Below are 22,187 nucleotides of genomic sequence, written 5' to 3'. Positions count from 1 at the left end.
AAAGAACCTAGTGGCTCTGATACCAATTGTTGGGAATTTGGACCTCCCAAATTCACCCTCCCTAGGATCTACCCTTTGCAGGAATAATAAGAAAAATAGAGAAATAATAATAACACAAGAAATTTACGTGGAAACTCCAAAACAGGAGAAAAAACCACCAGACCCAGAGAAGAAAATACACTATGTGAAAAATTATTACAATCACATAATTTCTCTCCTCACCCCAAACACACCCACAAAGCTTTCCCCACTAGAAAAACTCTAACTCACAGCTCTTCCCATTTTACAAAAATGGACAACAGAGGAATTTAACTAGAGTCAAAAGTTACTAGCTAAGCATTTGACTGGTGCACTTAAACTAAGAGGCTAAGCCTCTTATTTATAAGCCTTGAGAGCTTGCTCCTTCCCATTTCCCACCTATGTGGGACTAACCAAAGGAGCAAAAAGTCCAACAATCTCCACCTTGCGACTTTGACTGGTCCCACAGCCAAGCTCCACCTCAATGAAGATCTTCATAGCTTCCGCTATCATGCTTCACCATAAAAGCATACCCACTTAGAATAAACCAATTCCAAGCATTTCACTTCGGCCCATGTCGAAAACAACCTTGCTGAAAATTATGGTGTAACTTCCACGTTTGGCTCTCCTGGAAGTTCATCAGCCATCGACATGAATTTCCACCACACACCCTGCATCAATGCCAAACCAATGCTTGTGTGCAAACTTGTGGACCTGCTAACATTAACACATTCTCTATCATGGCAACTTTGGGAATTAGCGACATGCCATGAGGATATACATGTCTGTTTTTTCATGGAGAGAGACACAACATTAGCATTAATACCAGTATCTCCATTTACTGACTTGGAGCCACTTGCCGAATCCGCTCCTTGTACTAGCCGTTTCACCAGTCGCTAGTATCACTACTGACTTCAGGGGTTGATCTGCTCTTCCACACCTTGTGTAAACCAATTTCTCCACCTCATTCTTAACATCGTCTTGATGGATTTTTACCGTAGAAATGAATAGTACCTCACTAAGTAAGTTCTCAGGAAAGATTGGAGGGTCACAATGGACACACTTAAAATTTCCAATCTCCTAAACAGAACTTCCTTAGACTGTACGTATCCACACTACCACACCAAAACTCCACCCCACAAAAAGAACCTAGTGGCTCTGATGCCAATTGTTGGGAATTTGGACCTCCCAAATTCACCCTCCCTAGGATCTACCCTTTGCAGGAATAATAAGAAAAATAGAGAAATAATAATAACACAAGAAATTTACGTGGAAACTCTAAAACAGGAGAAAAAACCACCAGACCCAGAGAAGAAAATACACTATGTGAAAAATTATTACAATCACATAATTTCTCTCCTCACCCCAAACACACCCACAAAGCTTTCCCCGCTAGAAAAACTCTAACTCACACCTCTTCCCATTTTACAAAAATGGACAACAGAGGAATTTAACTAGAGTCAAAAGTTACTAGCTAAGCATTTGACTGGTGCACTTAAACTAAGAGGCTAAGCCTCTTATTTATAAGCCTTGAGAGCTTGCTCCTTCCCATTTCCCACCCATGTGGGACTAACCAAAGGAGCAAAAAGTCCAACAATCTCCACCTTGCGACTTTGACTGGTCCCACAGCCAAGCTCCACCTCAATGAAGATCTTCATAGCTTCCGCTATCATGCTTCACCATAAAAGCATACCCACTTAGAATAAACCAATTCCAAGCATTTCACTTCGGCCCATGTCGAAAACAACCTTGCTGAAAATTATGGTGTAACTTCCACGTTTGGCTCTCCTGGAAGTTCATCAGCCATCGACATGAATTTCCACCACACACCCTGCATCAATGCCAAACCAATGCTTGTGTGCAAACTTGTGGACCTGCTAACATTAACACATCCTCTATCATGGCAACTTTGGGAATTAGCGACATGCCATGAGGATATACATGTCTGTTTTTTCATGGAGAGAGACACAATATTAGCATTAATACCAGTATCTCCATTTACTGACTTGGAGCCACTTGCCGAATCCGCTCCTTGTACTAGCCGTTTCACCAGTCGCTAGTATCACTGCTGACTTCAGGGGTTGATCTGCTCTTCCACACCTTGTGTAAACCAATTTCTCCACCTCATTCTTAACATCGTCTTGATGGATTTTTACCGCAGAAATGAATAGTACCTCACTAAGTAAGTTCCCAGGAAAGATTGGAGGGTCACAATGGACACAGTTAAAATTTCCAATCTCCTAAACAGAACTTCCTTAGACTGTACGTATCCACACTACCACACCAAAACTCCACCCCACAAAAAGAACCTAGTGGCTCTGATACCAATTGTTGGGAATTTGGACCTCCCAAATTCACCCTCCCTAGGATCTACCCTTTGCAGGAATAATAAGAAAAATAGAGAAATAATAATAACACAAGAAATTTACGTGGAAACTCCAAAACAGGAGAAAAAACCACCAGACCCAGAGAAGAAAATACACTATGTGAAAAATTATTACAATCACATAATTTCTCTCCTCACCCCAAACACACCCACAAAGCTTTCCCCGCTAGAAAAACTCTAACTCACACCTCTTCCCATTTTACAAAAATGGACAACAGAGGAATTTAACTAGAGTCAAAAGTTACTAGCTAAGCATTTGACTGGTGCACTTAAACTAAGAGGCTAAGCCTCTTATTTATAAGCCTTGAGAGCTTGCTCCTTCCCATTTCCCACCCATGTGGGACTAACCAAAGGAGCAAAAAGTCCAACAATCTCCACCTTGCGACTTTGACTGGTCCCACAGCCAAGCTCCACCTCAATGAAGATCTTCATAGCTTCCGCTATCATGCTTCACCATAAAAGCATACCCACTTAGAATAAACCAATTCCAAGCATTTCACTTCGGCCCATGTCGAAAACAACCTTGCTGAAAATTATGGTGTAACTTCCACGTTTGGCTCTCCTGGAAGTTCATCAGCCATCGACATGAATTTCCACCACACACCCTGCATCAATGCCAAACCAATGCTTGTGTGCAAACTTGTGGACCTGCTAACATTAACACATCCTCTATCATGGCAACTTTGGGAATTAGCGACATGCCATGAGGATATACATGTCTGTTTTTTCATGGAGAGAGACACAAGATTAGCATTAATACCAGTATCTCCATTTACTGACTTGGAGCCACTTGCCGAATCCGCTCCTTGTACTAGCCGTTTCACCAGTCGCTAGTATCACTGCTGACTTCAGGGGTTGATCTGCTCTTCCACACCTTGTGTAAACCAATTTCTCCACCTCATTCTTAACATCGTCTTGATGGATTTTTACCGCAGAAATGAATAGTACCTCACTAAGTAAGTTCCCAGGAAAGATTGGAGGGTCACAATGGACACACTTAAAATTTCCAATCTCCTAAACAGAACTTCCTTAGACTGTACGTATCCACACTACCACACCAAAACTCCACCCCACAAAAAGAACCTAGTGGCTCTGATACCAATTGTTGGGAATTTGGACCTCCCAAATTCACCCTCCCTAGGATCTACCCTTTGCAGGAATAATAAGTAAAATAGAGAAATAATAATAACACAAGAAATTTACGTGGAAACTCCAAAACAGGAGAAAAAACCACCAGACCCAGAGAAGAAAATACACTATGTGAAAAATTATTACAATCACATAATTTCTCTCCTCACCCCAAACACACCCACAAAGCTTTCCCCACTAGAAAAACTCTAACTCACAGCTCTTCCCATTTTACAAAAATGGACAACAGAGGAATTTAACTAGAGTCAAAAGTTACTAGCTAAGCATTTGACTGGTGCACTTAAACTAAGAGGCTAAGCCTCTTATTTATAAGCCTTGAGAGCTTGCTCCTTCCCATTTCCCACCCATGTGGGACTAACCAAAGGAGCAAAAAGTCCAACAATCTCCACCTTGCGACTTTGACTGGTCCCACAGCCAAGCTCCACCTCAATGAAGATCTTCATAGCTTCCGCTATCATGCTTCACCATAAAAGCATACCCACTTAGAATAAACCAATTCCAAGCATTTCACTTCGGCCCATGTCGAAAACAACCTTACTGAAAATTATGGTGTAACTTCCACGTTTGGCTCTCCTGGAAGTTCATCAGCCATCGACATGAATTTCCACCACACACCCTGCATCAATGCCAAACCAATGCTTGTGTGCAAACTTGTGGACCTGCTAACATTAACACATTCTCTATCATGGCAACTTTGGGAATTAGCGACATGCCATGAGGATATACATGTCTGTTTTTTCATGGAGAGAGACACAACATTAGCATTAATACCAGTATCTCCATTTACTGACTTGGAGCCACTTGCCGAATCCGCTCCTTGTACTAGCCGTTTCACCAGTCGCTAGTATCACTGCTGACTTCAGGGGTTGATCTGCTCTTCCACACCTTGTGTAAACCAATTTCTCCACCTCATTCTTAACATCGTCTTGATGGATTTTTACCGTAGAAATGAATAGTACCTCACTAAGTAAGTTCTCAGGAAAGATTGGAGGGTCACAATGGACACACTTAAAATTTCCAATCTCCTAAACAGAACTTCCTTAGACTGTACGTATCCACACTACCACACCAAAACTCCACCCCACAAAAAGAACCTAGTGGCTCTGATACCAATTGTTGGGAATTTGGACCTCCCAAATTCACCCTCCCTAGGATCTACCCTTTGCAGGAATAATAAGAAAAATAGAGAAATAATAATAACACAAGAAATTTACGTGGAAACTCTAAAACAGGAGAAAAAACCACCAGACCCAGAGAAGAAAATACACTATGTGAAAAATTATTACAATCACATAATTTCTCTCCTCACCCCAAACACACCCACAAAGCTTTCCCCGCTAGAAAAACTCTAACTCACACCTCTTCCCATTTTACAAAAATGGACAACAGAGGAATTTAACTAGAGTCAAAAGTTACTAGCTAAGCATTTGACTGGTGCACTTAAACTAAGAGGCTAAGCCTCTTATTTATAAGCCTTGAGAGCTTGCTCCTTCCCATTTCCCACCCATGTGGGACTAACCAAAGGAGCAAAAAGTCCAACAATCTCCACCTTGCGACTTTGACTGGTCCCACAGCCAAGCTCCACCTCAATGAAGATCTTCATAGCTTCCGCTATCATGCTTCACCATAAAAGCATACCCACTTAGAATAAACCAATTCCAAGCATTTCACTTCGGCCCATGTCGAAAACAACCTTGCTGAAAATTATGGTGTAACTTCCACGTTTGGCTCTCCTGGAAGTTCATCAGCCATCGACATGAATTTCCACCACACACCCTGCATCAATGCCAAACCAATGCTTGTGTGCAAACTTGTGGACCTGCTAACATTAACACATCCTCTATCATGGCAACTTTGGGAATTAGCGACATGCCATGAGGATATACATGTCTGTTTTTTCATGGAGAGAGACACAACATTAGCATTAATACCAGTATCTCCATTTACTGACTTGGAGCCACTTGCCGAATCCGCTCCTTGTACTAGCCGTTTCACCAGTCGCTAGTATCACTGCTGACTTCAGGGGTTGATCTGCTCTTCCACACCTTGTGTAAACCAATTTCTCCACCTCATTCTTAACATCGTCTTGATGGATTTTTACCGTAGAAATGAATAATACCTCACTAAGTAAGTTCCCAGGAAAGATTGGAGGGTCACAATGGACACACTTAAAATTTCCAATCTCCTAGACAGAACTTCCTTAGACTGTACGTATCCACACTACCACACCAAAACTCCACCCCACAAAAAGAACCTAGTGGCTCTGATACCAATTGTTGGGAATTTGGACCTCCCAAATTCACCCTCCCTAGGATCTACCCTTTGCAGGAATAATAAGAAAAATAGAGAAATAATAATAACACAAGAAATTTACGTGGAAACTCCAAAACAGGAGAAAAAACCACCAGACCCAGAGAAGAAAATACACTATGTGAAAAATTATTACAATCACATAATTTCTCTCCTCACCCCAAACACACCCACAAATCTTTCCCCACTAGAAAAACTCTAACTCACACCTCTTCCCATTTTACAAAAATGGACAACAGAGGAATTTAACTAGAGTCAAAAGTTACTAGCTAAGGATGTGACTGGTGCACTTAAACTAAGAGGCTAAGCCTCTTATTTATAAGCCTTGAGAGCTTGCTCCTTCCCATTTCCCACCCATGTGGGACTAACGAAAGGAGCAAAAAGTCCAACAGAAAGAGGATGCAAATTTGTCATACTATTATGTATATATATATATATATGCTAACCCTTTCTCTGAAGATGAAGAAATTGTAGGCGTGACTGTGTGATGTACTGTCTCCTTATATAGGCACAAGCTTCAATTGGCTTTTTTGTTGCATATAGGGACTCATATGGCTAATATTGGCTTCCACCCCCGGTAAAGAATCTCCTCAACCCATAATCTATTAAAGAAAGCAATGCAGCAAGACAGATCTAATCTTACTTTTTTTCTACAGACTACGAATTGAGCAAGAAAAAAGAAGAAAAGAAAACCTTATTATAACTTTACAATTTTGTCTTAATTTCTTGACAACTGATAATTTCTCGACAACATTTAATGTGTTGAGCTTGATATGCAACAGATGTATATGCAGTGGAAGGGGCAAAGGCAGCTGCAGGAAGCTCCGCTAAGGCAGTTCGAGGAAGCTCGGCGAGAGCAGCGAAATCTGGTGGAAGCTCAGCAAAGGCTGAAGAAAACTAAGCAACTTGAGGAAGTTATGAAGATTTGGAATTCTGACAAGAAAGCTAGAAAACAGAAAGTACTTGAGTGGATATACAGACAACCGCGGCTTGAAGAAATTAGAGAGACGATCATAGATCAAGTAGACATAATGTTTACAGAGGAAGAAAACCGGATCAAGTCCGCGGCAGAAGAAAGTATTTTCGCCGCAAAAAGCATAATATCTCGTAGTGAATATAAAGTTATTGTTGATGCAGAGAATTCGTTCCCTCATTTTCCCCTGTTCACTAGAAGAATGATTCAGCGATTTCTCTACTTACCCCTACTACAGAAAGTAAGTCCTTTTTAATTTCCAACTTCCTTTATAAATAGAGCAGAAAGAAATTCAATTTTTTCTACAGAGAGTACTACTTCCTTTATGGATAAAGCAAATAAGAAATTATTCCTTTCTTCTTTCTACTAATTAGGAGAGTGAGTCCCCCTTTTTTTGCACTTCCTTTTGGATTGAACGAAAAAAAAAAAAAAAATACTACAATCGAAAATTGTACATATGTTTCCACGCATACTCATATGGTTATTAATTTTATATATATTGGACTTCTCCTTGTTAGTCGTCCTTTTCTATTGATTATTTGTTTATGATCGACACTTAGGTGCCACTTCTTCAAAGTAAGAGTGAATTTATGTTGAAATGGATTAGCCGCGACTATCTCAAGCAAGTGTACTACAATGAGAACAGTTACATTGTTCGGGAGGGAGAACCACTTGATGCGTTGCTCTTCGTCACGCGAGGCATCGTATGGACCTATACAACTGGTCCTGATCATCGTCAAACTGGGTGTCTTAAAACCGATGATTTCTATGGAGTTGAACTGCTAGAATGGGTGTTCAAGTCCCCCTACGTGTCGGACCTATCCAACCTCCCCTTCTCGACCAGGACTCTCAGATGCCATACAAAAGTCGAAGCTTTCGCTCTTACGGCCGGCAACATGGAGCAGCTGCTAACTATCAATGCCACAAAGATTCAGGCAGCGTTTCGCCGCTGGCACCACGCTTGATGATCAGTCCGACATGAAGAAGAAGGCTAAGAACCCGCAAGCTACTTGGTAGTCGCCGAGGTAACACTACCTAAGCATCGACATATATATACTTTCTCCTCATGCCCTTGGTGCTTCAGTACGTACGGTGTTCTGCTTGCTAGTTAAAAAAGTGAAGACTGCTTAAAATCCAGTTCTCTGTGGATGCAGAACGATGACTGGTTGTTTAAGAGAGACGACTTCGAATTATGCTGTAGATTGAATAATTAATAAATACTCCACTGGGTTTTGGAGGGATTTGATTGCTAGCTGTTTTTAGTGAAAGGTTAGATCAATAGCAAATGTACGTGATCTCTTTTTAAAATTTAATTAAATAAGTCTATTTTAACTTTTTACATTATGTTTTTATTCAAAAATCATAATTCCTATCATTTTGCAAAGCATAATTACTAGTTAAGATTTTAACACCTCAATTGAGACATTGTCGACCTAGGTAGAATTTTATCAAATTTAATTTTGCAAAACGTTTTGTAGAAGCAAATATAATCACTATTGTCACCGGAGGGATGTCGTTCGCTGGGATGAGTCTAGCCCATCTTGACTAAGGCCCAAAAACTAGTTGTTATAAGCCTACTGACTAGTAAAGAAGTAGAGGGCCCAAACCAACATAGGTAGAGGGGACAATGTTCACACGGGCATGCCTCTGACCTAATAACTCACAAGGAATCACACCGCATTAACTGTCCTAAATGGGCCATAGGTAGGAGATTTTGGCAGGAGATCTTGTCCCTGAGAAAAGCTACCGCATTAAATATGATGACATGCTGCCTAGAGCATGGGTTGGACACCCTAGGCATAGAGAGAACATGACCCCATTGGGAAATGGGGAATAAAAGCCTTGATACCGGTATAATTCAAGTATTTTTTTTTAGGAGTTTTTTTTTTTTTTTTTTTTTTATCACAAGCTCTCTCTAGACAAAGACAACTTTTCCTTACCTAGAGAGAAGCCTTGATACATGTATAATTAAGGTAATGTGTCGACTTTACTCACCTAAGCAAGGCAAAGACAACTTTTCCTTACCATGAACCGACTTGATCATGGACTCTATCACCGAACTCAAAATCCTGAGCTTCATAGATGCCTACTCCTGGTATAACTAGATTCAGATAAGCCCAAGCAATGAAGAAAAAACAATATTCACAACGGACCAAGGATTATACTGCTACCAGGTGATGTCCTTTGAACTGAAAAGAACCGAAGCAACCTATCAGAGGCTAATGAATTGGATGTTTAAATAATAGATAGGACGGAACATAGAAGTCTACAAGGATGACTTGCTCGTAAAACGTAAAAAGTTAGAGCAACACATGGCTGATTCGGGAAAGACAATCGCAATCCTGAGAAAGTACAAGATGAATCTAAACCTCATGAAATGTGCCTTTGGATTTGAGTTGGGCAAGTTTCACAACTTCATGGTTTCAAAAAGGATAATCAAGGCTAATCTAGAGACAATTTAAGCCATCGTCAACACCTAGGCCCCTAAAAATCTTAATGAGGTTTAGAAGCAAGCAAGAAGGATCGTAGCTCTTAACAAGTTCGTTTCACGATCAATGGACAAGTGCCTACCATTTCCTTGAGTGCTCGGCAAAGTGTATGACTAGAATAAGGAGTGCAATGTAACATTCACTTGACTCAAAGAATACATTTCTAACGCTTCCCTCCTGAGCTAAACCATGTAGGGACAAATTACTCTCGACCTATATATGTTTGTCACATCTAAGGTCCTCTCAACACATTAGTGCGAGAGGAGAGCGGAACTCAAAGACCGGTTTTCTACATCAGTCGTGTATTGAGAGGAGCCAAAATTACATACTCGCCTATAGAGTAGCTGCTATGGTTCGAGTTAGTAGTAGCTGTCTAATACTTGAGATCCAACTTTCAAGTGCACCAAATAAGAGTGCTCATTGAAACCCCCCTCAAGAAAGGCCAGCAACGACTGACAGATTTGGGTGATTGGTCAATTTATCGATCCAGCTCAACGAGTTCGACATCGACTACAGTCCCTGAACCACCATCAAGGGGCAAGCACTTGCAAATTTCGTTGTAGTGATGGTTAGCCCCACGAGGATATACCTGATCAACCAGTCGAGCATCCTTGGCAAGCCTATGTCAATGGCTCATCCTCTAGTTCAGGTGGTGTAGTAAGAGTGTACATAGTGTCTGACTCTAGCGAGGAAATCTATTACTCAATAAGACTCAAATTTAAGACCAACAACAATGAAACCGAATGCCAAGCCCTACTGACTATCCTCGCCATGGTACAAATACTGGGAGCATCAGAAGTGGAGGTGAAGGTAGACTCCCAATTGGTAGGGAACTAAGTCAAAGGAGAGTACGTGGCCATAAGTGAAAGGCTCCAACTCTATTTATGGCTAGTATGGGGGGAGCGCGACTGCTTTTGAAACTTTCCATCAAACAAATTCCCTACAAGGACAATTGGAAGGTAGATAAGTTAGTGTAGTCAAGATCATGGATGGATGATACACTAGTGTGGTAGGAGAGCGGAAATCAAAGATCGGTTTACTACACTATATGTGCAGTGAGAGGAGCCGAAATTACATACTTGCCTATGAAGCAGCTGCTAGGGTTTGCATAAGTAGTAGCTGCCTGATGCTTGAGAGCCTACTTTCAAAAGCACCAAATAAGAGTGCTGACTGAAGCCCCACTCAAGGAAGCGCTGCAACTAATGGATGCATTTGAGTGGTTGTTCAATTGGTCGATCAAGCTTAGCGAGTTCGACATTAGCTACAATCCCTTAACCACCACCAAGGGGCAAGCACTTGCAGTCAATCGCTAGTCCTACCGTTCAGGCAGGGGAGTAGGAGTGTACGTAGTGTCAGACTCTAGTGAGGAAATCTATTACTCAATTAGACTCGAATTCAAGACCACCAACAACAAAGTTGAATATGAAGCCCTATTGGTTGTCCTCGCCTTGGTACGAACGTTGGGAGCAACGGAAGTGGAGGTGAAGGCAAACTTCCAAGTGGTAGGGAACTTGAAAGTGTGAACGGGGGGACCCAAGTGGGTATATGCAATAACAAAGTTCCTAACCATTGGGGAATACCAACTGAGAAAGAAGAGGTGAGGAAAGTAAGGAATAAAGCAGGCAGACTCACCCTCCTGGAAGAGACCTTGTACAAACGAGGTCTCTTCTTGCCCTTACTAAGGTGCATATCAACATATGAAACTCAACGCGTGATGGTAGAGATCCATGAAGGGGTGTGTAGAAACCACTCAGGTGGGAGAGTCCTGGAAAGAAAGGTCTTGAGAGTGTGCTATTATTGGCCTCACGCCCTTAGAGATGCGGAACAGTTTGTCAAAACATACGCAAAGTGTTGGGAGTATACATTGTGGCACCCATGCCAATGGGCAAAGGAGGCCTAAAGTTCATCGTAGTGACGGTGGACTACTTGACGAAGAGGGTAGAGGCAGAGTCCTAAGCAACAATAAGAGCCACCAACATCACCACTTCTTGTGGATGATTGTCATGTCTAGGTTTGGTATCCTCCAAACCATCATCACAGACAATGGGTGGCAATTTGACTTCGAACTTGTTCTCAACCTCCATCTTGTATAAGCATAGGTATTCTTATGCCATAAATGAGTATTATCAATAAAATTATAGTACTATCCTCAGTTTTAAAAAGAATAAAGAACTTATTTGTGTATCAAATTGTTTGACACCACAGATCATTTGTTGATCATTGTTTGTTTTAATTTTCTCAAGTAAGGATTATCTAACCTATTAGGGTTAGGGTTTGGGTTTGTATTTTTTTGATCTACATTGATGTCGTGCTTTTCTATACACTAATCTATTCTGGTTTGGCTTCCAAATGTCGATCTATGCATTTTATCTTTAACTTGTTCTCAGGGTTTCTTTGAGTCAGCGGGGTTCCTATTTATAATTCAACTCCAAATAATCAAAACCCAAATTGCCTTGGTGAATATTTAAATGTTTCAAGCATTGCATCTCTTTGACTTTTAATTATAGGCTTTCGAAACTTGCATGGTTGTTTTGAGCTTTATTTAGCATAGTTTTGGAGTCTAGAGGTTGAATTAGTGATTTTAGTATTTGGTATCTTATGTGTTTTCTTTTCCCTTTGATTTTACATGTACATATCCTCTGTTGGAGTTGCTCCATTTTGTAAAAACATTGTAGTCTACGATGGTTTTCTAAATCCTCTCTACTTTGTTACTCAATAAATTGTTAATGCATAAATTTTTACAATAGGCTGAAACAGAGAAAAGAATCATCCCTGGCCGACGATCATGATTCGAGCGTCGATCGATATGGTACTCTTCGAATTGATCTATAAAATAAATAATAAGCAAGCAAATTAAAATAAATCAAGAGAGACACAGAGATTTACGTGGTTTGGCATAATGCCTACGTCCAAAGGTTGTTTGGGGGTGAAATATGCCATAATGAGTGATTTTACAATCTCTTATGGCCTCACATATCTCACAATGCAATGGAGAAATTTATGAAAGATCTTTTGGAGTTGCTATGTGTAGTAGAGTTTGTACATAAGGAGCTTCTGTGAAGAGGGCCTGTAGATTTGTGGGGGATCTCCTCTTTATATAGATGTTTATTTCCTTGAAGTAATTGAATCTAACTTGCCTTGTGAGTTTTTTTTTTTTTCCTTTTAGGAGTCTGAGTCAACTTGTCTTATCTCTTTTTGACTTTATCTCTTAGCTTAATTTTCGGCCCTATCTTGAGACTAAATTGTAGGCTGCTAATTTGACCACTACGGATGCCCACAATTCTTAAGGGTCATTTGCTAAACAAGAAGGCTTTGAAAATCTTCAAGTTAATAATCTGCAGAATAAATTTTGAAAATTGGTCTCTGGTTTCTTATTTTGTTTCTAGTTTTCTATTTATTTTGACCTAAGCAGTGAAGAGGTCAGCTTGGCGAGATAGGAAGGCGAAGTGCTTGACCGTGTTAGTTGTGAGCACAAAGCTCTATTTTGGGGTGAGATGTACTTGATCGCATTAGGTGTGAGCGTAGAGCTCTGCTCTAGAGAGAGATATATTCGATCACATTATGTGCGAGTGCAAAACTTAATTTTGAGTTTGTTTATTTGTGTGGATGGCTGTCTGAGAGATTGTTTATTGTGGGCGAAGAATGCATATTTCTATGATTGGTTATTTGTTTGTATTTTCATGATCCTTTTCCTATTATTGGTAGTAGTGGATTTTTTGCTCCTTGGTATAAATTGTCATTTGATGTTCCCATTTTGGGGTTGATGTGAGAGTTTGTATTAACCCGCACTTAAGTCGATACGAAGCCCGTTGACTCCCTGGGTCCATTTTAGGTGGTTGCCAAACCCATCAATTGGTTCTCGAAGGAAACCCACGTGAGGCAGTTGTGGCAATAGCCTAAATACTTTGCATTTGTTGGTGAAGATGTTATGCTTGTATGGCTGTCTAGGTGTGAGGGGTTAGGTTGTCCAGAGAGTTGCTTTCCTGTTGGGCGCATGGGAGGTCAGGCTATCCAGAGAGTTGCCTGCCTGTTGTGGCGCTAGCGTAAATACTTGGCATTTGTTGGTGAAGATGTTATGCTTGTATGGCTGTCTAGGTGAGAGCGGTTAGGTTGTCCAGAGAGTCGCCTGCCTGTTGGGCACATGGGAGGTCAGGCTGTCCTTGAACTTTCCCACATGTTTTGATGGTGAGGGTTGTGGGGTCGTTTGAGTGTAGCCGACCTCAAGGCACACCGTGCAACAGGGTGGCGGCCTACAGGCCCAACCCTGTGTGGTATCATGTGCGCTCTACATGGCGCATAAATTGTGCATTCCACATGTGCATAGAGCATGCCATCCACTTCCTGATTTCTTCCTTTATTTATTTATTTATTTTTGCAACAGTATTACAAAAAATAATAGATGCAAGGTTGAGGAACTCTTATATGCTTTCTTGGACACAATCTCGTGAGATGAAGAATCTGCACCATGCAAGGGGGTGGCGGGCAGCAAGCCGCCACGTACAAATCTTTCTTATGTACAAATTAACAATCTGTACTTCTTGAAGACTCATCTTAATACATAAAACATCTAATTGCCTTTTGTAACAACCTTGGCAAATGACTGTTTACCTCCCACGTACCGCAGTGGATACAAAATCTAAAGCCTTTTTTTATATGAATCACCTTCACAAAAGAAATTACCTATTCGATCCGCTTCAAAGTACTAGAACTTTAGGCGTAGTAGGTTTTTTTGTGGAAAACAATCAAGGAGAAAAGTGTCTTGAAGGCTAATTATTAATTTGTGTCAACATTATTTATGTCAAGAAAGACAATATTAAAAAAAAAAAAAAAAAAAAGAGAAGAAGAAGAAGAAGAAGAAGAAACTTTTACGGTCTTCTTAAACCTAAAGTTGGTGCAATATTATATATGCTGCTTACTTTCACCCCATCAATGTCCTGATCATGTTTTTCCCTCCCATATCATCTTGATATCCTGGCCTTTTCGTGATTTTTTTATTCAAAAATATAATTCAAAGCCGTTCTTTTTATTTGTTGGATGGCGAACGTACAAATAGTGATTTAACAAGAATTTTTTAGGGTACTGTGGTTCCGTCCGTATTTTTTTAATGAAAGGTGCATGTACTGTATATATGGCGCAGTGAAATGCTGTACGAAAGGGACAAAAAAAAAACTATGCTGCATGATGCCTATATATGGATGATTTTATAGAGTGATTTCTGTAAATCAGGCATACATGGAGCCTTTACAAGGACGGAGGAGATAGGAAAAAGATGACATCGGAATTAATAGACATAAATTCTGAGTCTCGGCCAACGATCTCTCAAAAACTAAATTAAGTCCATGCAAAAAAATTACTCGAAGAACAAAGATGATGTGGAAAATGTATATACTCTCTTATTTCTTTCAAGAAGCTTACATTTAAGTGATATAAGCATTCTCCCAGCTTGGATATGCTAATAATGATGTGCTTGTAAGCGATTAGTTAAATTTCTAATCTACCCCAAATATGAATAGAGAATTGACTTTTGTTGCACATAGATGATCAGTAAATATCTACCATATATATCTACTAGGTGCCTACAATGTGCATATGTCTACATTTCTCATTCTGAAAACCATCTGGGGCAGATTTTTTGTAAAGTTAAATATTACAATAAAAGGTGTTTGCAATCCCTTCAATCGCCTCAAAATATTCAGCTCGAGCGGGTGGACAGTTAAAGAACTATAAGAAGATTATGAAAAGAGAGGAAGCTGGTACTACTAGATAGAGTAGTCTCATATTGTTCTCTTCATCAATAGGATGCTACATGAATCAAGATAGGAGCCCCAACAAAAGTGGTTTGGGTTGGCAAACCCTAAAAGGACCGGCTCAAACTTTCTATTATAGTCATGGCCGGATGCTCAAGTAGAGAGTTCTGCACTTATAACACTAAATAAATTTTGCATGAAAAAGATACCCTAACTTTGGATATAAAAAGAACCAATCAAAGAGTAAAAATCGATGTCGCAGTTATTTGAAGATTCTTTTGGCTTTTGTGCCGAGGGATAAAGTCTTAATTAAATTGTTTTATGAGATGAGGACGATATCTACGTGGCCGATCGACTCGGTATTTTATGAAAAGCAATAAGGAGCATATAAGAGAAACACAGAAAAGCTTTATCCTATGTTATTACTGCCATCTAGGACGTTTAGCCGGTGTAACATGTATCATTACATGATGTATAGTTTATTTTTATGATTCTCATATAATCATATTTTAAATTAAGAGTATTTCTATAAAATGATGCTATTCTTATAAAAGAAGGTAAAGTATGAAGATCATCTATCATGTGATTTTTTTTTTTTTTTTTTGAAATTGTGAATTCATTCATCATACCGAAATTACAATTATGACTTATCAATACAGGAAAATCCAGATTATAAGCCAATCTTTCTTCATCCTATCCCGTGGAGATTTTTATTTTTTTTTATACTCAGACCATTTTTGAGAAGCAAGTCTTGTCTTTTTATCGGAAGTTGGATGTTCCCTTGTTTGAGGATCAATGTTGCATTGAAGCTCTTCACCAGGCACACGAAAGCAATGAACTTTAGTGCACAATTTCCTACTATATATATGTGTCCAAAGCAAAGTAGAAGATCAGTCAAAATGGGAAGATCAGTTAACCACTAACTAACAAGCATTCAGCAAGCACAGTTGGGAAATGCCCCATCATATGCATGGAGAGGGATATGGGAATCTATAAGACTATTAGTAAGGGGGTGCAGGTGGCGAGTGGGGGATGGAGAGTCCATAAACATCTGGACTGATATCTGGCTGCTAGGACAGAACCAAATCCCCTTATGCCAAGGTCAAGACAGTAGGAGCAGTTGCCAACAAGTTGCACAGTTGATAGATGGGGAGATAGGGTGGTGGGATGCTGAGATAGTTAGGAGAACCCTTCCTCCAAGAGAAGCTTCTGAAGTCCTGAGGATGTCTCTAGGTCCTCCACCTAGAGAGGATAAACTCATATGGCACTATGAAGGCTCGGGTGAATACACAGTGAGGAGTGCATACAAGCTGTTCTAGTCTTTAAAGAACTACAGGGTCGAAGGGAGTTGCTCAAACTTTCAGGCACATCGAGGCTTTTGGAAGCAGCTATGGACAATGCCAATACCACACAGGGTTAGAGTCTTCTCATGGAGAGCATGCAAGCAAGGACTGCCCACTTTGCAAAGCCTGAGGGTCAGGAAGGTTGTCACTGAGGACACATGCAAGTTCTGCCATGAGGGAAGGGAAGACACAAGCCATGCTCTGATCTATTGTCCTTCCATATTACCCCAATGGAAATCTCTGTTTGGTTTTTTGTTTCAGGAAGGAAACCAGCAGGGGTTTATGGAAATAGCTATGAGAGTGAAAAAAGAAGGGCAATCAAGGGACCTAGAGAAATTCTTTCTTATGGCCTGGTCTTTCTGGTATAGAAGGAACCAGTTCTACTTTGAAGATCATGTCCAGCATCCACAACAGTTGGTAGATCATGCTCTATCCTTGCTTAAGGAGTCTCGAGAAGCCCAAGTCAGTAGCAAACAGAACATGGTAAGGGATATGAAATGGAAACCCCCCCTACAGGTGTCCTAAAAATCAATACGGATGGGGCTTTGTTTCAAGGATGCTGCAGTACGGGTGTGGGAGTTATCTTGAGGGATGAGAAGGGTAAAGTAATACTGGCTGCATGTCACAAAGAACCAGAGTTCTCTGATCCTATGGAAGTGGAGCTTCTGGCCATTTTGAGGGGTCTACAGATATGTGTCCCGTTGGGTATCAATGATCTGATTGTGGAAACCGATTCAATGCTCAATGTTAGGGCCTTAACAACAGAAGGGGAGTCAATGTCTCCACATGGTAACCTGATCTACTCCATCCTTGGCCTTTCTAAACAGCTACCTAAAGTGATTTTCCAACATGTTGGCAGAGAACACAATGCAGCAGCTGATGGTACGTTTAGCAAAACTAGCAAGATTTGTAGAGGATTTAACAATTTGGTGGGAATCAACTCCCGAGTGTATTTCCCGAATTGTTTGGCATGAGGCCAGCTTGTAATTCTCTAGATGACTCTTTTAATGAATAAATTAATTAATTAAGCTATCTCTTAATAAACAAGATATAGTTTATTAATTAATAATTTCGATTGTGAATACACTATCTCTTACATTGTATAGTTGTTGCAAATTCGTAGTTCTTTTGGTTCAAACCTTCAAACAAGTCCGCATTTCTGGGAGGACGGTTTCGCAGTTTTAACTTCCATCTCTGGCTTGGTTATGTTTATGTGCTTCCTTGGACATTTGCAGGTTGGTGATCGAGATGCATTCTTTTGAAAGCTAGCTTCATAGCCCTTATTTATAAAATGTGTCTGTACGAATATCAGTTTTTCATATACATGATTTATGGAAATGTGCAGCATGAAATTCCTAAGTGCAGCATGTGTGTGTGTGTGTGTGTGTATTCTGATCCCTATCTCTGAAGATGAAGAAATTGTAGGCGTGACTGTGTGAGGTGCTGTCGCCTTATAAAGGCACCTACTCGACTTGGCTTCTTTGATGCGTATAGGGACCCATATGGCTAATATTGGCTTCCACCCCTTGGAAAGAATGTCCACGGCCACCACCAGAACCGTTAAAGAAAGGCATGCAGCAAGACAAAGATCTAACCGTACTTTCTACAGACTACGAATTGGGCAGAAAAGAAAAAGAAACACTTTATTATTATGTTTACAATTTTGTCTTAATTGAAATTTAATTTTGAGACAAATGATAATTTCTGGACAACATTTAATTGGTTGGACTTGTTATGCAACAGATGTATATGCAGTAGGAGGCATCTATGCAGTTGGAGGTAGCTAAGCAAAAGGAGTTGGAGGAACCTAAGCAATTAGAATATAACCGTTGGCAGCAATATGAGTTGGGTGACAAAAAACTGAAAATACATGAGTGGATAGACAGAAACCCGAGGCCTAAAGAAATAGAACAGCTGATCATACAAGAGGTAGATCGAATGTTTGCAGAAAATAAATATATTGATGCAGAGAATCCGTTGCCTCATCTTCCCCTGTTCATTAGAAGAGAAATTCTGCACCATCTCTGCTTACCCCTACTACAGAAAGTGAGTCCTTTTCCATCAACTTGCTTTATAAATAGGGCATAAAGAAATTCATTTTTTTTTCTACAAAGGAGAGCAAGTCCCCCATTTTGTCCTGCTTCCTTTATGGATATAGAGCAAATAAGAGATAATTCCTTTCTTCCTTCTACTGGGAGAGTGAGTCCCCCTTTTTTTTGGCACTTCCATTTGGATATGTAGAACGAAAAAAAATAGTAAATTAATTGAAAACTGAAATAATTTTTCTCTATAGGAAGTGTAAAAAATATGAAATGAGATGTTGAAAATTTATAGAATGGTATCACTGAGTATACAAAGGTATGGGCAATTAACACGATCCGAGTTCTAACTTAATCGATTTAAAATTAAGGTGCATGCAATGGTTTACCTAGAACGTAATTTTTATGCATAATTACAAGTTGTTTGTTATATGTTTCCATGCATACTCATAGAAATAAATTTTATATACATTGGACTTCTCCTCGTTCGTCGTCCTTCTCTATTGATTATTTGTTTATTATCGACACTTAGGTGCCACTTCTTCAAAATGAGAGTGAAGATGCGTTGAAATTGATTAGCTGCGACTTTCTCAAGCATCCTACAAGGAGAACAGTTACATTATTCGGGAGGGAGAACCACTTGATGCATTGCTCTTCATCACGCGAGGCATCATTTGGACCTATACAACTGGTCCTGATCATCGTCAAACTGGGTGTCTTACAACCGATGACTTCTATGGAGTTGAACTGCTAGAATGGGTGTTCAAGTCCCCCTTCTTGAAAGACCCATCCAACCTCCCCTTCTCGACCAGGACTCTCAGGTGCCATACAAAAGTCGAAGCTTTCGCTCTTACGGTCGGCAACATACAGCATATGCTATATCAACACTGGTCGAAGTTTAGCAAGTTCAGAGGGATGACCGACTCCAATTTGGTGCAAAGTTTTGCCGCATCAAACCTTCAGGCAGCATTTCGCCGCAGGCGATACGCTCGTCAAATGATACTTGGTGAGTCTGACCAGAAGGCTAAGAAGACCGCAAGTGCCGAGGAGAACACTACTTTGGCACGATTTTAAGACTGCTTAAAATCGACAACAGGCCGTTAGAGGTACCACTCCGAATTATGCTAGTCGCTTTCCGTGAATGGTTAGATCAGTAGATCAAAACTAAATGTTTGTCAGGTTGTTAATTTGTCGGGTAGATAGCAGGTTCTGCTGATTTGGTGTTTTTATTTTTAAACGAAAGCACCGTATCCCAATTTTTTCGATGACTGCACTTGTGATAGAGGAATACTGTATACAAAGGAGCATAAGAGTTACAACTAAATTCCCAAAATCAAGCTACCGAGAAAAATTGAAAGAGAAAATTAATAACAAAATATTTCAAAGGGTCCATACAGAGAATTAAAAGCTAGAGTCAATGTCAAAAGCTGGGAGCAGCTGCGATATCCAGAGCATGCACACCGGGCATTTGAATTAGAGAAGAAAAACTTACCATTTTGCCTAGGGCTCCAAATGATGCAAGCTTATCCGCTAAAGGATTACAATCCCTATAAGCAAGAGGAAGATGAGGTTTCTTCCCATAGACATAATTCTCGATCGAACTAAATCCTCCAATATTCAAAATTTGTGTCGTCAAATTTCTCTATTACTTCAGGCACATAATACAGTATCCAATATTACCGTATTATTCTAACAATTTTTATTTATCAGTCTAGCATTAATCAACATATCTTTATAATTTGTAAACGTTGCGGAATTTGTGCTATGCTTGTTAGAGATTATATCAAATCAAGAATTTAACTTGATTGTTATGTGATATCAAATCTTCCTCTATTTGACTTGTGTGCAACTTTAGTTGCTCTTCTCGCCTGAGGACGACAGCTATGAGGTGCAGAGGTGGAGGTTTCAGTTTTGGAATAGGTGGTTGATATGTGTGGTTACACTAGTCTCCAAGTGGGAGAATTGTTGGGAATTATGTGTGGAGCCTATTTTGTTTTGTGCCTACTCGATTTGAGGACCTGACCCGATAAGAATTCATTGTAGTTATTTGGTGGATTTTAAATGAGGCTTGGTGATGGAGCGCAAGTCTAACCTTACCCCTAATTAGGGTTTACGAGCTAATTACCCTAATTGGGGTTTCATAACACACACGCACAACGTATTGTCACACAGTGTATTTCGACATTCAAGAGAATAAAATCATTCGTAGCTCTGTGGACAAAGGCAGTTTGCCGAACCACGTAAATCTTGTGTGTCTTGTGTAATTGATTTCATTTTTCTTTATTTTTTTCGTCTTATCATTCCTAACTCTAAGAACAACTATTTATTAAATATTATAGCTAAGCATGATCGAATTATATTACCTATTAGATTTTAGCATAAATTATATGTTTCGCATAACATAGCATCATCCTGGAAAGGCCAATGTTGTAGCAAATGCCCTTAGTCTCAAGACTCAGGCCGACATGCCGTCACTATTCGCAAGAATGAGGAACTTGTTGATTGGGAACCCGCCAAGAGATGTTGTGTTGACAGTAGTACATGAGATTGTACCATTAACCAAGAAGGAGACCATAGAAGGGCAGACCAAGGATGAAAAGCTTGAAAAGCTTCACCAAAGAATTTTGAGATCTGAAGGACCCCAACATTTTAAGATTGGAAAAGGCAAAATGTTGTGTAATAAGGGATGGAAAATAATTCCTAATGTCCCAAAATTGAAGGAGAAGATTTTAAGGGAAGCCCATTGTACCCCTTATACTGCTCATCCTGGTAGCAGAAAGATGTATCAGGATCTGAATGGTTAGTTTTGGTGGGAAGGAATAAAAAAAGCATGTAGCGGAATTTGTTGCAAAGTGCTCAATTTGCCAATTGGTGAAGGCTGGACGTCAAAGGCCAGCTAGAGAATTGCAACCATTGCCGATCCCGGAATGGAAATGGGAGGATGTGTTAATGGATTTTGTGATTGGTTTGCCAAGAACGTCTTCAAGGGAAAGTTCAATTTGGGTCATAATCGACGGATGAACAAGGAGTGTGCATTTTCTTCCCATAGCTAATACTGAATCTATGGATAAAATCTCGGATTTATGTTAAAGAGGTAGTTCAATTGTACAGAGTACCTAAGTCCATAGTGTCAAACATAGATATGCGATTCACTTCATGTTTCTGGCAGAGTTTGCAGAAGATGTTAGGCACCAATTTAAAGTTTAGTAGTGCATATCATCCATAGACAAACAAACAAACTGAACATACTATTCAAACATTGGAGGATATGTTACGTGCCTGTGTGATAGAACTATTTGGCGATTGGAAAATACATTTGTTGTTGATAGAATTTGCTTATAACAACAACTTCCAGGGCATGATATAGATGGCGCCTTGCGAGGCATTGTACGGAAGAAAGTGTAGATCCCCTTTGTATTGGGACAAAGTTGGAGAAAGGAAAATTTTAGGGCTTGAATACTTGCAGGAGGTGCAAAAGCAAGTAGCATTGATCCAAGAAAGGATGAAGGCATCCCAAAGTCGTCAGAAGAATTATGCCAATAAACGACGAAGAAGTCTAGAGTTTGTTGTAGGTGATTGGGTCTATGTTAAGATCTAACCTATGAAGCGAGTCGTGCGTTTTGGCAAGAAAGAAAAATTGACCTGGCATGTAGGACCGTATGAATTCATGGAAAGAGTTGGTGCAGTGGCATATTGATTAGATCTACGAGTTGAAATGCAAAGAGTGCATAAT

The 22,187-nt window shown here is 40.0% G+C and overlaps 2 protein-coding genes across 2 annotated transcripts in view; both read left to right on the top strand.

Moving 5' to 3' along the window:
• Window positions 1-8,177, top strand: part of LOC122311812 (cyclic nucleotide-gated ion channel 1-like) — a 35,639-nt gene extending 27,462 nt beyond the window's left edge. Inside the window, exons 7-8 of the mRNA XM_043126501.1 lie at window positions 6,646-7,077; window positions 7,397-8,177. Coding sequence (XP_042982435.1) covers window positions 6,646-7,077; window positions 7,397-7,801 — 837 coding nt within the window. The 3' untranslated portion in view covers window positions 7,802-8,177. The remainder of the gene's footprint in view (window positions 1-6,645; window positions 7,078-7,396) is intronic.
• Window positions 8,178-18,182: 10,005 nt separating this feature from the next.
• On the top strand, window positions 18,183-19,528 carry LOC122310440 (cyclic nucleotide-gated ion channel 1-like). The gene is made up of 2 exons (XM_043124315.1): window positions 18,183-18,461; window positions 19,034-19,528. Exons 1-2 carry the CDS (start codon window positions 18,183-18,185, stop codon window positions 19,526-19,528), a joined length of 774 nt encoding a protein of 257 aa, XP_042980249.1.
• The last annotated feature ends 2,659 nt before the right edge of the window (window positions 19,529-22,187 follow it).

Source organism: Carya illinoinensis, chromosome 5 (genome assembly GCF_018687715.1).
Source record: "Carya illinoinensis cultivar Pawnee chromosome 5, C.illinoinensisPawnee_v1, whole genome shotgun sequence".
In the NCBI taxonomy this organism is placed as follows: domain Eukaryota; kingdom Viridiplantae; phylum Streptophyta; class Magnoliopsida; order Fagales; family Juglandaceae; genus Carya; species Carya illinoinensis.
Note: the sequence above shows the minus strand (reverse complement) of the source record. Positions and strands in the feature narration are given on the sequence as shown.